Source organism: Anguilla rostrata, chromosome 17 (genome assembly GCF_018555375.3).
Source record: "Anguilla rostrata isolate EN2019 chromosome 17, ASM1855537v3, whole genome shotgun sequence".
Lineage (NCBI taxonomy): Eukaryota > Metazoa > Chordata > Actinopteri > Anguilliformes > Anguillidae > Anguilla > Anguilla rostrata.
In genome coordinates this window covers 26171405-26186249 of record NC_057949.1, presented here as the reverse complement: position 1 = coordinate 26186249, position 14845 = coordinate 26171405, and the positions used below count along the sequence as shown (strand labels likewise).

General features: G+C 44.8%; 2 protein-coding genes across 5 annotated transcripts in view; both read right to left on the bottom strand.

Moving 5' to 3' along the window:
- Window positions 1-252: 252 nt before the first annotated feature.
- syce2 (synaptonemal complex central element protein 2) lies at window positions 253-10304 on the bottom strand. Of its 4 annotated transcripts, XM_064314068.1 has the most exons (6): window positions 9775-10304; window positions 9619-9684; window positions 3436-3557; window positions 2509-2600; window positions 1232-1430; window positions 253-614 (listed from the first exon to the last, which is right to left on the bottom strand). In XM_064314068.1, exons 3-6 carry the CDS (start codon window positions 3508-3510, stop codon window positions 420-422), a joined length of 561 nt encoding a protein of 186 aa, XP_064170138.1. In that variant the 5' UTR covers window positions 3511-3557; window positions 9619-9684; window positions 9775-10304; the 3' UTR covers window positions 253-419. The 4 variants fall into 4 exon arrangements, with proteins under 4 accessions (XP_064170138.1, XP_064170139.1, XP_064170137.1 ...); XM_064314069.1 differs by lacking the exon at window positions 9775-10304 and having other exon boundaries at window positions 9619-9744; XM_064314067.1 differs by lacking the exon at window positions 9775-10304 and having other exon boundaries at window positions 9526-9665.
- Window positions 10305-13686: 3382 nt separating this feature from the next.
- farsa (phenylalanyl-tRNA synthetase subunit alpha) overlaps window positions 13687-14845 on the bottom strand; it is a 9295-nt gene continuing 8136 nt past the window's right edge. The window contains exons 12-13 of the mRNA XM_064314063.1: window positions 14632-14746; window positions 13687-14369 (exon numbers count right to left, since the gene is read on the bottom strand). Of these exons, the coding sequence (XP_064170133.1) occupies window positions 14264-14369; window positions 14632-14746 (221 nt within the window). The 3' untranslated portion in view covers window positions 13687-14263. The remainder of the gene's footprint in view (window positions 14370-14631; window positions 14747-14845) is intronic.

The following is a 14845-nucleotide window of genomic DNA, read 5'->3' as shown; positions in this document are numbered from 1 at the left end:
TTGATAAATGTTCCTCTGGCGAGAGAATGCGGTCCTCTTCCGTTTTTAGAGGGGTGAGAGATGATCGACAGTGGCGACTTTAGACGCGCCCGTCAAGGTAAACGTTCTGAGGTGCCGGGACGCGCGGTAAAAAAAAAGCTGCTATTAATCCCACACAGAATAAACCCATACCCAGCTTCACCGAACCCACTGTGTAAAGAGATCAACTGTGACAGGGCAGTGCGGATTAATAACAGATAGACGCTGGAACACTCCAATAAACTGCTGTTTTATTAATAAACACAAGCTCTCACCAACCTCCTCCTCTCTAAAGCAGTGGTTTTATTACCCTGGCATATGTCAGCGGCTGCTCTGTCGCGCTGTGGGTGCGGCTACAGGTACGGGGGTGCTCCTAGTGCTCTGACTGGCCGAGGGCGCGGTCACTGCTCGGGCGTCTTGCACAGACCTTTGTTGATGGCGGCCAGGGTTTGGCTGGCGCCCTGCAGGTCGGCGATGAGCTGGCTGCTCCTGCCCAGCACCTCGGACAGCTCCAGCAGCCTGGACTCCATCAGGCGCCCGTTGGCCTCGTAGCTGCTGAACATCTGCTCCTTCACCTGCTGGCACACCTCACTCACCTGCGAGATGGGGGGGGGGGGGGTGTCATGGTCATGGGCACGCTCACGCCCCCCCACAGTTCAACTGTAATGCCCACGTCCCTGCAGAGCTTAGAAAGCAATAGGGTGACCGAGTGCTATTTCATTCCATAAAAGCTTGGACTGCACAGGTATTCATCACATCTCGTCCTCCTGCTCTGGTCTTACAATGTCCTCCGTGTTGGCTCACACAGTTCACAGAGGTCCACAGTCAAGTGCCTGCCTTTAGTGAGCATATAAAGCAAGGCTGTTTTAACTAGCAGTGGCAGCCAAGAAATGTAGATTCTACCTGTACGCCTGCCCACCATGATTCCAGTTAACAACCTCACTTTCAGAACAATGCACAATGCTTTTATTACTTTTTTTTAATCAGTTTGAGCCAAAGGATAGATCATATGATGTCAGGAGAGAATGGAGAGTTTAATTTACAAAGACAGCTGCCAGGATTCAATATCTGTACGATGATGGCCATCACAGTTGATGATTACGCTGTCATACTGACAGCCCTGTTGCCTTGTTATCGCCCCTCAGACTCGTCTCCTGACCCGCCGTTAGGTCACCTCAGATATAAAGCCTTCTGGTGAATTCTGGTGAAATACCTTCTTGGTCAGCTTCTCCTGGAAGTCGTGCATGACCTCCTGGTCCGTGGCCCGCCTCTTGTTGATCTTCTCCACCAGGTCCTGGGCCCTCCTCCCGATCTGGTCCACCCTGGAGCTGAGGGCGGAGAAGTAGGCGGAGTCACCGCCCTTCAGCTCGGCGTCCAGCTCCCTTCTGCAGACGCTGATTCCGGAATCATCACTACGGAGGGGTGAGGGGGGTGGGGGGAGAGGAAGGCACAAGCCCATTCAGACCACGGGCACGTACTGCCACGCACTGCACAGGCAGCATGATGGCAGGATTCCCCCGTCTGAGCTCACCTTCACAGGGGTCATGGGTCAATCCTGTCAGACAGGATTAATTTGAGGGATCCATTTTTGAAATTCCTATGAATGCCTCATCCCAATCATTGCATTGTTTTGTATTAAATTTGTTTTCTAAACTTTTTAGCATGGAAATAATCTAAGGTGCATAACTCATGGCAAAAGGACATAAACAATTTATGTCAACTATACATGTTATAGTTATATATGTATGTCAAATGACGACTGAAGACCCACCTCTTCAGGCTGCACCTCTCCCCATCCCTCCCTTCCCCCCCTGTAAATGACTAAACTTAGGGGTGTAACTAGGCAGCTGTTTAATAGGTGACTTAGTTGATGCGCCAGTCTTAACGACTACTTGTATTTTTATTTATTTTTATTTTTCCATAGATTGCGTTGTTGCCGTTCTCGTTGTTAGTGTTAATCAGTTTAACCACCAGGGTCCAAGTTGAACTATGCGGTTGTTCCCTGTACTTGGACCGGTACTTCTCTCTAGGGGTTTCGTCATACTTGTTCCTGGTTATGATTATACACTTTGTTGTACGTCGCTCTGGATAAGAGCGTCTGCCAAATGCCTGTAATGTAATGTAATGTAATGTAATGTAGTTATAAAAAAAAGTTGTATTGAACATTTTGAGTATTTATCAAACTCAACAAATAGGTTCCCGTTTACCTAGTAGCCTATAGTCTACAAAATATACAATCATTTTTTCAAGTTAAGGTATAAAACAAGGGAACGTGTTGTCAACAGGTCAGTGTTTACGCTGTACGTCAGAAACGTGACTGGCTAAAATAAGGCAGGAGTCAGACTGAAAGCCGTTAGGCTCCTGAGTCCAGTGCTGTGAGAATTACTGGCCTGTACTCAGAAAGGAGAGCATTACGGACAGGGATTAGATTTCCCAGCAGGCTGTGCACCTGGCCCGCGCTCTGAGGGTACTGCCCTCTCTCCCTCTCACCTCACATGCTGCTCGTAGCTCTCGTCCAGGCTGCCGAACGAGCCACTCTCCCCCCTGCTGTCGAGGTCAGAGCTGGGTCCTTCAGCCTGGGCCTGAGTTCACAGGGAGAGAGGAAAACATGACCTGCTTGTGTAAAAGGAGGGGAGCTGCCCTTGTGTGTAAACAGGGGAGCTGCTCTTGTGTGTAAACTGGGGAGCTGCCCTTGTGTGTAAGCTGGGGAGCTGCCTTTGTGTGTAAACTGGGGAGCTGCCCTTGTGTGTACACTGGGGAGCTGCTCTTGTGTGTACACTGGGGAGCTGCTCTTGTGTGTAAACAGGGGAGCTGACCCTTGTGTAAAAGCAGGGGAGCTGCTCTTGGTTTTCCTAGTGGGAGGGATAGGTGGTTGAAGAAAGAGGTGAAAGGGGGCAGCTTTTCCAAAAACCTAGCCAACAGCCTTCAGACTAATCACAAGGACAGAACCGAAAAGCATTTGTTTCTGAGGCAGGACAAGATACTTAATTCAGGTCATTCTTTGTATGTTTCACTTGGCAATGAGCAGATTACTAAGTGCAACTAAAATTAAGAGTAATTTGGTCCTCAGTTTACTAGGGCCAGATCTAAAAATCCATCAATCAATTAATATTTATTTTGTAGAGCATCACTTATAGATTGTCTTACAATACTTCAAAATGACCAGTTTCCAGAGGGAACAATATTTACAATAAAAACAAAAAATAGATTAAAAAATTGTAATAGGTGATCAAGCTAAACAAAAAAAGGCTAAATATTAGCATTTTTAGGCCCTAATCATAAACAGAAGAAAATTATGAATTCACATTATTACTTATGAATAAGATTAACACAAAGTGCATTATTAGGCATTTCAGTGAATAAAATTCAATGTTAAAAATGAAGAAACCCATCCACTGATCTCTTCACATGTAATACCTGGGAAGTGGAGGTGTCTCTTGGTTTGGGTGTAGACTGAGATGTGGAGCCCAGCATCCCAAAGAACTCAGCCATAATTTGGAGATGAGTCTCAAAATCCAAATATTGTCCCCAGGAACTGTCTGGACATGGCATGCAAAATACGTAATAATATTATATAATATAAATTATAATACAATAATTTATTTTATTCTTAATTTAGCTACTTCCGTACATAAACTATTCCTTTCAAAAAATATAATCTATAAACCACTGTAGAAAACAATGTTGCAGAAGCAACATTTTATGTAGCAGCAGCCCAGCCACCATATCTAAGGGCATTGGTTATATAGATTACGTTAACGTTCATAGTTTACGTTATCTTCTGTTTGATCGTAACAGGGTACCTAATTTAAGGTGGATATGGACTGAAACAACTAAATTAGGGTTAAAATATAATTAAAAACCAAATTAATTTAATATAACCTGTACCACAAACGCTCAAAGCTTAATTCTTACAACTTGGTTGGTAGGGGAAAGACCTAAAACATGTAACAGCTTTCCCAAATTGTAGCTAATAACACTGCGTTGTTGGAGCTAACTTAGAGCAAATAAATCGCTTAACATTGCTAGCTGCTAGACAACTAACGTTAACATGTCAGCTTTCTCGCTCTCGGTACATTTTTCGAATAAAATATTACTTAGAGCCAAATATAGCTTGTTTGTTTTTATCTTTACAAGTGTGTATCTGTAACCGACTGAACATTTTCATATCATATATGGCATGGAAAAATATTACCTATGTGCAAAAGTTACTGCCTCGCTGACAGTTCAATGAGTCCACAGTAACGGTTTTACCAGCAGTGGACACTCCTCGCGCTACCGAATTCGAAACTAGGCGCGTGCCATTGTAACAATGGCATATATTAGCATTTGTAACTACAGAAATCAACTGTTATAGTTCGCAAATCTTCAACGAAAGTTTAGTGATGTTGCCAGTGTGATATGAAACCCCTACAGTAGCCTACAAAGAAAGCAGATTTTGACTCGCTCACCTTCCGAAATAAACATTCAATTTATGACTGCAGGTAGTTTATATGGAGTGGGAAGGGGAATCCATATAAGTTATAAAGCTGTGTGTCTGCGTGTCTGGTGGGGACAAAGGCGTATCTGAAAAGACTGACACCAATCTCCAAATGGGACAGATAAAGCTAACCCTGCGCAGAGATAATAGTAGTATAGTAATAAAGAGAGAGTTTTTTGGGGGGTGATTTAACAAAAATAATCCCCTTATGGGCTTGTATAACACTGCATTATTTCCTTCCGCCCTCACTGCCTGACCATCATAAAAATAAAATAAAAATGTAACTGTAATGAAATGCAGACAAGAGCATCTAATCCAACAGACATTTACACTGCTGTTTCAGCCTCCTCCTGCTCTCAGCAAAAGGCAAGAGCCAGATTTTAAATGGTAGACAAAGATCTCTACCATTCTGTGCAGGTCAGTGGTTTTTACCCTCAGCCATGGGCTGCCACAGCCTTCTGCAGATTGTGTAGCAACTCAGATCAATGTAAGGTAACTACACAGGTAACTAACTTCACCTGGTTTTTTTTTTTTTTTTTGGCCAAAGCAGGCTACAGATTTTAGGCCGCAAACAAAGAAAAAGCTGTTGTTTGACTCCTCAAGGGCAAGAGTGGGGGGACACGCCCCGTGGTCTAACAGTCTCAGTAAACTACATGGGTCCTGTGGGATAGTCCACAAATTATCCATAAAAACTGTCACAAGAACAAAGCAGCAGCATTTAAAATATACTTTTTAAAAAAAAAAATTTTTAAAGCTAGATAATCAGATTTATATGTATGTCAGGCCCTAAAGGCATCCCAAGGACACACTTTCTTGTGTGTCAAAGTATATTGGAAACTATTATCAATCACTGCTTCATTAAAAATTTAATTTTATGCACACTACATTGTATATAACAAAAGTGCATTTATTGTTCAATAAAGTGTACAAACATATTTTATGTGCAATGTTTTAAAGTTTTTTTTAAGTGTGGTCACTGGTTGGCTGCTGAGCCAGAAGAGAAGGGGTTAACCGTCCATCACGCTGAATAAAAGGTGTTATGTGGTTGGCTGTTTGCAAGCAGCTGGGAACCGGTGCTGTGAAATTCCCTCGTGCGTTTCGCTCGCGTTCGTTTTCGTTTAAACCAAACCGTCTGAGCCGCGGGAGCGATAACTCCGGAACTCGGAGAGAGAGAGAGAGAGAGAGAGCCGAGAGCGTTTGGGAAGGTCAGAATGGGTCTCCTTTGCCTCAGCAGAGGAACGCGACACTCCTGTCAGGACATCTTTGTGGAGAAAATTGACTGCATCACAGAGAAGGAGAGAGAGGGAGAGAGAGAGAGAGGGAGAAACAAAGTCAAATCCGGGGCTGAATTTCATTTGAATGTGATCCCTAAAATAGATGGCGGTAAGAGAGGGGAGACGGCGGGCACAGGATGCAGACAGGCAGAGCAACAGAACCCTTTCAAATGAAACCAGTGCTACTTTACCAAATTAAAACCACAAAGTAGTGCTCATCCACAGTGCCGTCATGATATGAACCGGAAGCAGTTGAACAACCTGACATGGGGACACACTGTCATCATGAGAGGCAGCTTTGTAAATTGAGTGAGAGAGTAGAAGTTGTTAACCTTTAAAGTTTCCCTCCAAGCCTGGTTGTAACGATGCCTTAATTCTAAGTTTCTACGTTTATTGCTGACTTGTACAATAACACATTGCATTACTGAGAGGCACAACTGTCATTCATCAGACATTCATTGTTACAGTTAATAGTTTCTAATACTAATAATCACTATAGTATTATGATGGCTTCTCCAATGGGCAATCATATTAGTCCCTATACTATATAATATTATACATAATATTAGTTTCCTCTGGACTGCCAGTATACAGCATGTGAGGCTCTTGTTCTCCTCCTTCATACTGAACGCAAAGGTGGGGCTCTGGTCACACAAACCGCTCGCAGTAAATGTACTTGCGGTGACTTTGCTCAGTTGGGTGGGGTCAGGTTTTGCATTTCGGACCCTCCTCTCCATGCCAGATCAGTACACTGGGCTCAAGTCCGTGCGACTGTCTGACCTCCACTGTAATCAGCTTTAAGCGACGCCTTACCAACCTGCCCTCCACCTAACTCACAACCACACACAGGCACACACACACACACAGACACGCTCTACACGCACTGCACAGCTGCTGCTGGTCCGTCTCACTCTCTGACTGACTTTTCACACCCTCTCCTGCACTCCCCCCCCCCCTTTCACACTCTGTCACTCTCTCCTCTATTCTGGGTTTTTTTTCTTCCGTTCATCATCCCTCCATCTCCTCTTCCTCTCACGTTCCTCGTGACGGCCCCGCGCTCTGCCCTGCCCAAATATAGCACCGGGCACAAATAATCCACATTTTTATTGCTTCATATCCATGAGCCCCGTCTGAAAGGGGATAACTAAAACAAGATTATTATCATTCAGACTCCAGACTACAGTTTTTTTTAGGAGAGAACAGGTAATGGTGTCAGTGATGGGCACAGCACAGGGTCCTGTAATGGACCAACTCAAACCCACCCTACACCTGGAGCCACTGAGCCAGCTGTGCCCCACTCAAACCCACCCTACACCTGGAGCCACTAAGCCAGCTGTGCCCCACTCAAACCCACCCTACACCTGGAGCCACTGAGCCAGCTGTGCCCCACTGCTCATGGTCAGTGTCTTTAGCAGCTGATCCACTGGGCAGTCCCCCTACAGGCAGAACCTGATGTTCTGTCTCGCTGTGAGCATGCCGGGGATGCAGGACAGGCCGGTCAGAAGAGACGCAGATGACAGCTGCCAAAATAACAACGATAACCGTGGCTTTGAAGCCATCGGGAAATGAGGAAAATTTGCCCGGAAGGTAGCGAGTCTTTTCACGAGAGGCACAAGCCCATCCCCAGCCTCAGTGCATGTCCCTGTGTCTGTGGCAGCTTCAGGACTGCGACGTTATAAAACTGCCAAATCCAATCCAAACCCGGGCCTGCTGTTACACAAGAGCCTGGCCTAAGCTCTTTTTCTTCCGGCAATTTCATTTTCATTTTTTTTTTCATTTTTCCATTTGCAGCAAGAGGGAACATTAACATAAAAATCTATTGTTTAGAGAAGGCCCCAACTGTTTCAGCAATAACAGTTTCAAAAGCATTTTCTGGATGACGACAGAGGCGAATACCAGTGTGAACAGAGAACCTATTTCACAAACACACCGTAGCAATCGATGCAGGTAGAGGTTGTAAGGGATTCTGCAGCCAATAAAATGTAAGGAAGTTGATTCGGTGACCAGATTGAGAACCCCCCCTTTTTGTGGAGAAAAAAAACAAAAAAAAAAAGTATGCACACGAGCAAAGAAGAAAATGTACTTTTTCAAGAAATCACTTTTTTTGTGGAGTTCGACTTCCATTAACTCCAAATGTGGACGGCTTTTTTTCTATCTGCTTATGGAACAGAGTTTCCATTAAGCATGTTAACATATCAGTGCCTTTGTTATTTATGTGAATGTGCTCAGATTTTGTAAGGGGTGGACAGACACCTCCATGCATATTCCCATTTAAAAAAAAAACGTATAGTAAAAGTATAGTAATGCAGGTCAATTCACGTACATTGACAGAGCCAATCACTAATTTCTGTATGATTGTTTCAAGAGATCAAAGCAAAGCTATAAAAGTAAGTCGTATGTCCTCCCTTAGTTAACCAACTGACTTACAAAGAAGTACATCAAGTAGATATCCGCAATGCCTTTGTACTCAGAATAATGGGAAGACCCTTATTGGGCGCATGCTATTTAAGGATTTAGTCCTATTAATCATTCGAGTGAGCGGTTTGATAATGCCAGGTTTAGATGTAAACATTCTATTCATAGAAGTAGAGTAAAGGGCAGTGGGCGTTACTATTTACAAAACGACTGGTACCGTTGTATAGTCCAACACACGTAACTTCATCACCTGAAACCCGGAGGAGATCAAATGAAGCAGACATTGTTTACATGAAGCGTGAATACCGTTTAATTAGCAATTTGCAGTTACCTGCTGAGGCATTCTAATGAATTCGGATAAAAATAATCAGCCAAAGTCGGGCGTGCGGAGAGAGGGCGGGAAATCCTGACTGGCATCCAATCGTCTGGCTCGGGGAAGACAGCTGAAGGATAGGTGGGTTAAACTCTTCGCGGAGTCACAGATTGCTGCTCGCGACGCATTTCAGCACCGGGGATAGCGACAAAACCCGAAGAGCAATCTCACAGCTCTAGTCAAGCACATGAATTTCCGCAGTTACCTACCTTAAATCAATTCATGAGTATTAATCTATCTTCGGACAGACTAAAACTGCACACTGAACGGACAACACATGAGCCAGGAAGGAGCCGTAAGTAGCCTAAATATAAATAAACTGGTAGTCATTTGGCTACTTATAAAACATACTTTTTCGTGATGGAAATGTGATGGATATAACGGGGTATGAACTTAGTGCTTACATCGGAATCGCTTACATCAACACTACGTTTCAGCAGGGCTTTCAGTGTTTATGTAAAAGCAGCTTTAACCAACATGACAGTGAATGTGAAGTTCAGTTTTACGCACCATTATGTTTAATTACACCGAACTGCTCTGGAAATGAACTCAACATAACAAATTACGTTTAACTTCTCGTAACCCGGTATCAACAGGCTAGCTAAGCAAGCAAGACAAAAACAAAACAGTGCGATAAAACACATTCCTGGTTTCCTATCCACAGGGGGAAAAAACTCAAGACGCCCAAAATCGGACTAAGTCTGGAGAAATCGTGACGTCGAAAGCAACGTCGAAAACTGAAGAAAAAATGTTGAATGTCGAACACAGGCGCAGATTCACATAAAATTCTTGGTTGTAGCGTTGTTGATCACATAGCTTACTGTTGTCGACATGTCAAAGTCTTAAAACATTAAAATTATTCACAACACTCTTCACACATCGACAAGCAACACACTTGTTTGTTCACCATGAATTCCACACACACAACTGACTTTAACTACACCGGCGATGCGGGACACGCCTACCAGTACTCCATTCCTGGCGCGGACGACGAACTCTACCAGGAGTACAAACCGGTGCGAAAGGACCTCATCCCGTTACCCAAAGCCGTGCTCTACCTCCTGATGGCGGCTCTAGTTGTGGTCGCTGTAGCCTACGCCATTGTGGGTCATCTCATCAAGGATCTGGCTCGGGATATTGCAGGTTAGTTTCAAATGCGGTGAACATGTGCTAAAGTGTTTTTTTGTTGTTGTTGTAATTTTATCATCACGTACACGTAAAGGCGTGTCGGCGTGTTTGGAAGTTATTTTCGATTAGTCTAAGCCAGTGATCTCCAACCCTGGTGCTGGAGAGCTACAGGGTCTGCTGGTTTTTGTTTTCACCTTAAAATCAGCACCCAGTTGAGACCCAAGACACCAGGTGAGTTGTGTTAACTGTGTAATCAACTGCTCTAATTGATTCATGAAGTGCAGAGTCACTATGAAAACCAGCAGACCCTGTAGCTCTCCAGGACCAGGGTTGGAGACCACTGGTCTAAGTACCCATCACAGAGCAAATACAAGACAACTGTATGTAAAACACTGGCGCAGGGTGCAGTTGATGTTTTGTTTTATCAATAGCCCCCTGCGTAATTAGGTTGCCGTTGGAACGAACGAGCTCTTATTAAACAACAGCATTGCAGCTGTGACTGAGCCGGAGACTTTGAAAGCCATATGAAAGTCTACGCAAGAGTAACACTGTGGGCTTCATCTTAAATTGTCCACCAGTGATAAAAAATAAAAGAACGTGGTAAATTCTCCAACTTGGCGTTTACGCACATAGGCCTACTTGATTCAAAGCGAGTATGTTAGGTTCTTACAGTTAACAACACGATCGGTTTCGCTTTCTCTCTCCGCAGACTGCGTGCTGGGCCCCAACGACGACGACTCGGACAAGCAGAGCGACCTGCGCTGCATCACGCCTATCCACATAGCGCCGGGGGTTCCGCTCTCTCACACGAACGCCTTCCACGTGTGGGACCAGGACGACGTCGTCATACCGCTGACGCCGGAGGAGAGCCCCCAGGGCAGCCCCTTGCTGCTGGCCGCCATACCCTACATCCCCTCCTTCTTGCCCGTGCACGGCGTCGTCGAGAGCCCCACGCTCCCCAATCCGCTTCCTCGGGAGATCATAGGTCCCTAGGTAATCTCTACAGACCAGCGCGCGGAGAAGGCCGGGCCAAGCGCGTAGTTTCGCATACATGACGCAGATTAATGTAAATTAAAAAGTATCTCATTATGGAAATCTCCCATCTGTGTCACCACCTGACGGTGCCAACGTGTCTCATTGTTGACAGTAGACCAGTTTAATTTTAAATTGCTTAAATTACAGCCATTTAAATTGACTTAAGTCTGACTAAAAAAAAGCAGAGCAGAAATGGACAGGTGCTGCCACGGACTGCATGCTTGAAGAAGCTGCTAAATCATGTTTGTCCTGCCATTGCCAGGAAGTCTTCTTTTACGCAATTAATTTCACCAGAATAACATCAGAAAAAAATCTGACATCCATCCCTTGACTCGGCCGAGCCTGTATGTAGCATGACGTTTAATATCCCCATTCATGATGAGCAGTTACAAAGCAGAAGGAACTGAACTAAAATAAAGGAACAGGATGGAGGACAGGACGCTGGATAGGAAGCCAAATATGCGCAAATCTGTCAGGCGCATCACATCGGTAATTCTGTGCACTCCTTGTTATTGGAAACAGAGTTGAAAGTTATTTTCCAACAACCTGTTTCCTGATTTAAAGAATAGGCTTTCCAATTTGAAGAACTTTGTGGGGACGAAAAGTCATGTGTGAAAATGTGGGTCTTAATTTTCATGTAAACCAGTGGTTCCTGATTGTGGTGTGTTTTGCTTCTGGTTTCAACTTCGCTTTAAAAACAAATCTGGTGCCTCCTTAATTCAGCTTGCTTTGTCACTTAATTTGTCGAACGCAATATCAAGCCGTTATGAATCTTCATATGTTAACTGTAAAATGCTTATTTTTCAGCAAGCCGCACTTGGTGCCATGCAAATTGAAAGCTGGGGAAGTGTGAAAATCTAACTTGACAATTATCTTGTCTTTTTCTGATACTGTGATTTCAGACAGAGTTGTTAAAACACACTTACAGCTCCACTTGGGTGTGACCTGTCAGGTTGTTGAGAGCATTGCAAAATGGCAATGTAAGACGTAGGCAACAGTCACAAGTACATCCCATTGCAGAGTTGACTTCCCATGTATATTAAGTGAACTTTTTTTGTTGCTGCTTTGGCTGTGCCCTTTCTCATCTTTAAAAAAAAGCTGTCAAAACTTGACCTGGAACATCTAGACATCCGTTTAAGGGAAAAAAAAAAAATCAAATGTGATTTTTCATTGAAATGAAAATTTGGGAACAGGAACCGTTCAGCGAGCATTCTAAGCATTTCTATATCGCACAGAAAAAATGTTCAGTGTCTTTTGAGCTTCTAACACAATTAGTTCAAGTCTAACATGGATCAAATGTTCTTTTGAAAAAAGACATTTTTCCCTGGGGTTAATATTATAGCATTCTTATTAGTGCTCAAGAGAACATCCTTTTCCAGAACCTACTAATAAAGATATGCAAAACAATACTGGGATGGTGGTTCTTTTTTTGCAATGAAATACCCACTTCAGGCCCACTTAGCAGAATCATTTGAACATCATCACTCGCAAAAGGCCAATCTGTTCTTGTTAAAAACCCTCTAACTACACAATGCATCATATAGCATATGTTCCTTTTTCCCACCACTGGCCTGCCCGAGTTTGAATCCCCCCTGTGCAGCATCCAAAGTTATTCTTAGGTTGCCGCGGGATTGGCTTAACTGAAAGGCTTAAGTGAGCGTTCGGTGCCGTAAATCTGTGAGAATAGAACAGAGACTAAATCCCTTGGCCTGTCTTAACCCCGGCCCGTCGAGACCCACAGCCAGTCACTCGGGCGGACTGAAGACCAATAGCCAGCCACTCTGGTGGACTGACGACCAATAGCCGGTCACTCGGTGGACAGAAGACCAATAGCCAGTCACTTGGGTGGACTGACGACCAATAGCCAGTCACTCGGGCGGACTGACTGACAGCGAGTGCAGCCGCAGCGATCTGTGAGCCCGAGAAGTATTCCCCAATTTTTCTGCGCTCCTGCGTAATTTTAAAATACATTTTAGAGTACGCAAATAAGTGTGAAGACTCAGTGCTTTTCCTTCCAGATTCTCTTTCAAATGTGTACTTCAGATGTGTACTCAAGAGCTCCCAAAACAACTAAACACGTAAATATTTTAAGCGCCATTAATCATGATACTTTAAATCCCATCCGTGTTCCCACACATTTGGTCTGTTTCCAAATCATTACACAATCTAAAACCACGGATTTCAGGGTTCACACATCAGAGCTGAATGTTACGTCACACAAACAAATCCTTAATTTTTTAACAGCACATAGGGGGATAATGGGAAAATGTTTTTTTTTTAATGACCGGATGTGGTGTTTTTAGCATGCTTGCCATCTGAACACGTTTTTGAAACTTTCCATTCAGTGCTTGCCAGAACGGCTAACAGCCTAGATCCGTTGGAGAATAGCAAATTCCAGGAACCTGAGAGGGGAGATTATGTGGGGAAAATTACACACCACTGAACGATACTATAACGCTATTACTGCCTCCTGGTGGTAGGTAACGGAATTTTACGTTTAATAAAAATAAATAAAATAACAGGCCATTTCAGACAAACCATGAGATAACTGAGATAAATATAAGAAAGCGATTACAAAAAAAAACTCGAATCAGTGCTGGCCTCATTTATGATTTTATTTTATACGACGGCTCCTCGATTCCATGAATAACTCCGACGCCACTCACCTTTCAACGGTCTGTTCACAGTAAAAACTTTCCGTCGACGAAACAGAATTTGAACTCGTGACATTTCTAAACCGATGAATTCGAATAGTTCTCAATCTCATAACCGCATCACCGCTCTGAGAGTGACGTCAAGCCGTGAATCGCGAGATCTACGCTCAGCCACAGGAACGCCTCACAGACCTGGAGAGCAGAGGTACAGACCTTCACGTACGCACACGGGCCGATGGCGGTTCCTATACCCCGCTAAATTAAACAGTACCTCCCCGTAGCGCGCACTGAGTGGACACAAAGCAGGGCTTCGGAATAACAACCTTTACTGTGCAGGCATTCCAAGTTACAGAGGGTCACAGGGAATTCGATCTTTGAGCTTTGACACGGGTAAATACAAATGATGTAAAAAATACTCACTAATGCAGTTTTACGGAACTGATGCCCTGTGCAGTCACAACCTAAAGGTACTTAAAGCAGGCGCATACAGTATTTGCTTTTGATCATAATGTTATATGCCTGAAGTTTTAAGTGTAACCCTTATATGAGACAAATGGATAAACAAGAGATAGAAAGACCAGCTGACCGTGTTTTTAACCCTACTCAGTGTATGAAGGAGGATTTTAACCATAATGAGTGTATGAAGGGGGGATTTTAACTATAAACAGTGTATGAAGGGGGATTTTTGTTGATTAGAGCCACCCTCTGCCCACTGTCCCTTTCTCTGCCCATGACAGAGAGCACTCTGCCCAGCCTGCAGGGGGCAATAAATAAAGAAAAGGCAGAGTGAGTGTGCGTGGCAGCGCAGGGGTCCTAAAGCGACAGGGCTGGGGGGCAGCGGGCAGGGGGCCAGGGGAAGGCTGTCCGCCGAGCTGCCCGATGGGATTTAAGAGTCCAGTCGACACACAGGGCCGTCGTACACCATCTGCAGGTTGACTTTGTGCCCCACCAGTTCGCGGATGTTGTTGATGCCGTACTTGATCATGGTGGGCCTGAGAGAGAAGGAAAGGAAAGAAAGGGAGATAAGAGTGGGCGGGCCTGTGGGCGGGGCAGGGAAGGAGAAGCTCGGGGTATTTTAGGACTCCCAGCTCTCACCCTGAACACCCTGAGATATCGGTGCTCATCGGGGCAGAGGGACTGGGGTAACAGGGACATGCATGCATGTACGTGTGTGTGTGTGTGTCTGTGTGTGCACACGCACGTGCATGTGTGTGTGAGACGGGGAGAGAGAGAACGACAGGGGGGCGGACCCACCTCTCCAGGGACAACCCCCAGGCTATGACGGACACGCCCTCAGGAAGCCCCATGGGCAGCAGCATCTCCGGCCTGAACACACCAGAGTTCCCCACCTCCACCCACTTCCCCAGCCCTGAGAGAGAGGGAGGGAGGGAGGAGGAGAGGGAGGGGAGATAGAGAGAGAGAGAGAGGGAGGGAGGGAGGGGAAAGGAGGGAGGGAGAGAAGGAGAGA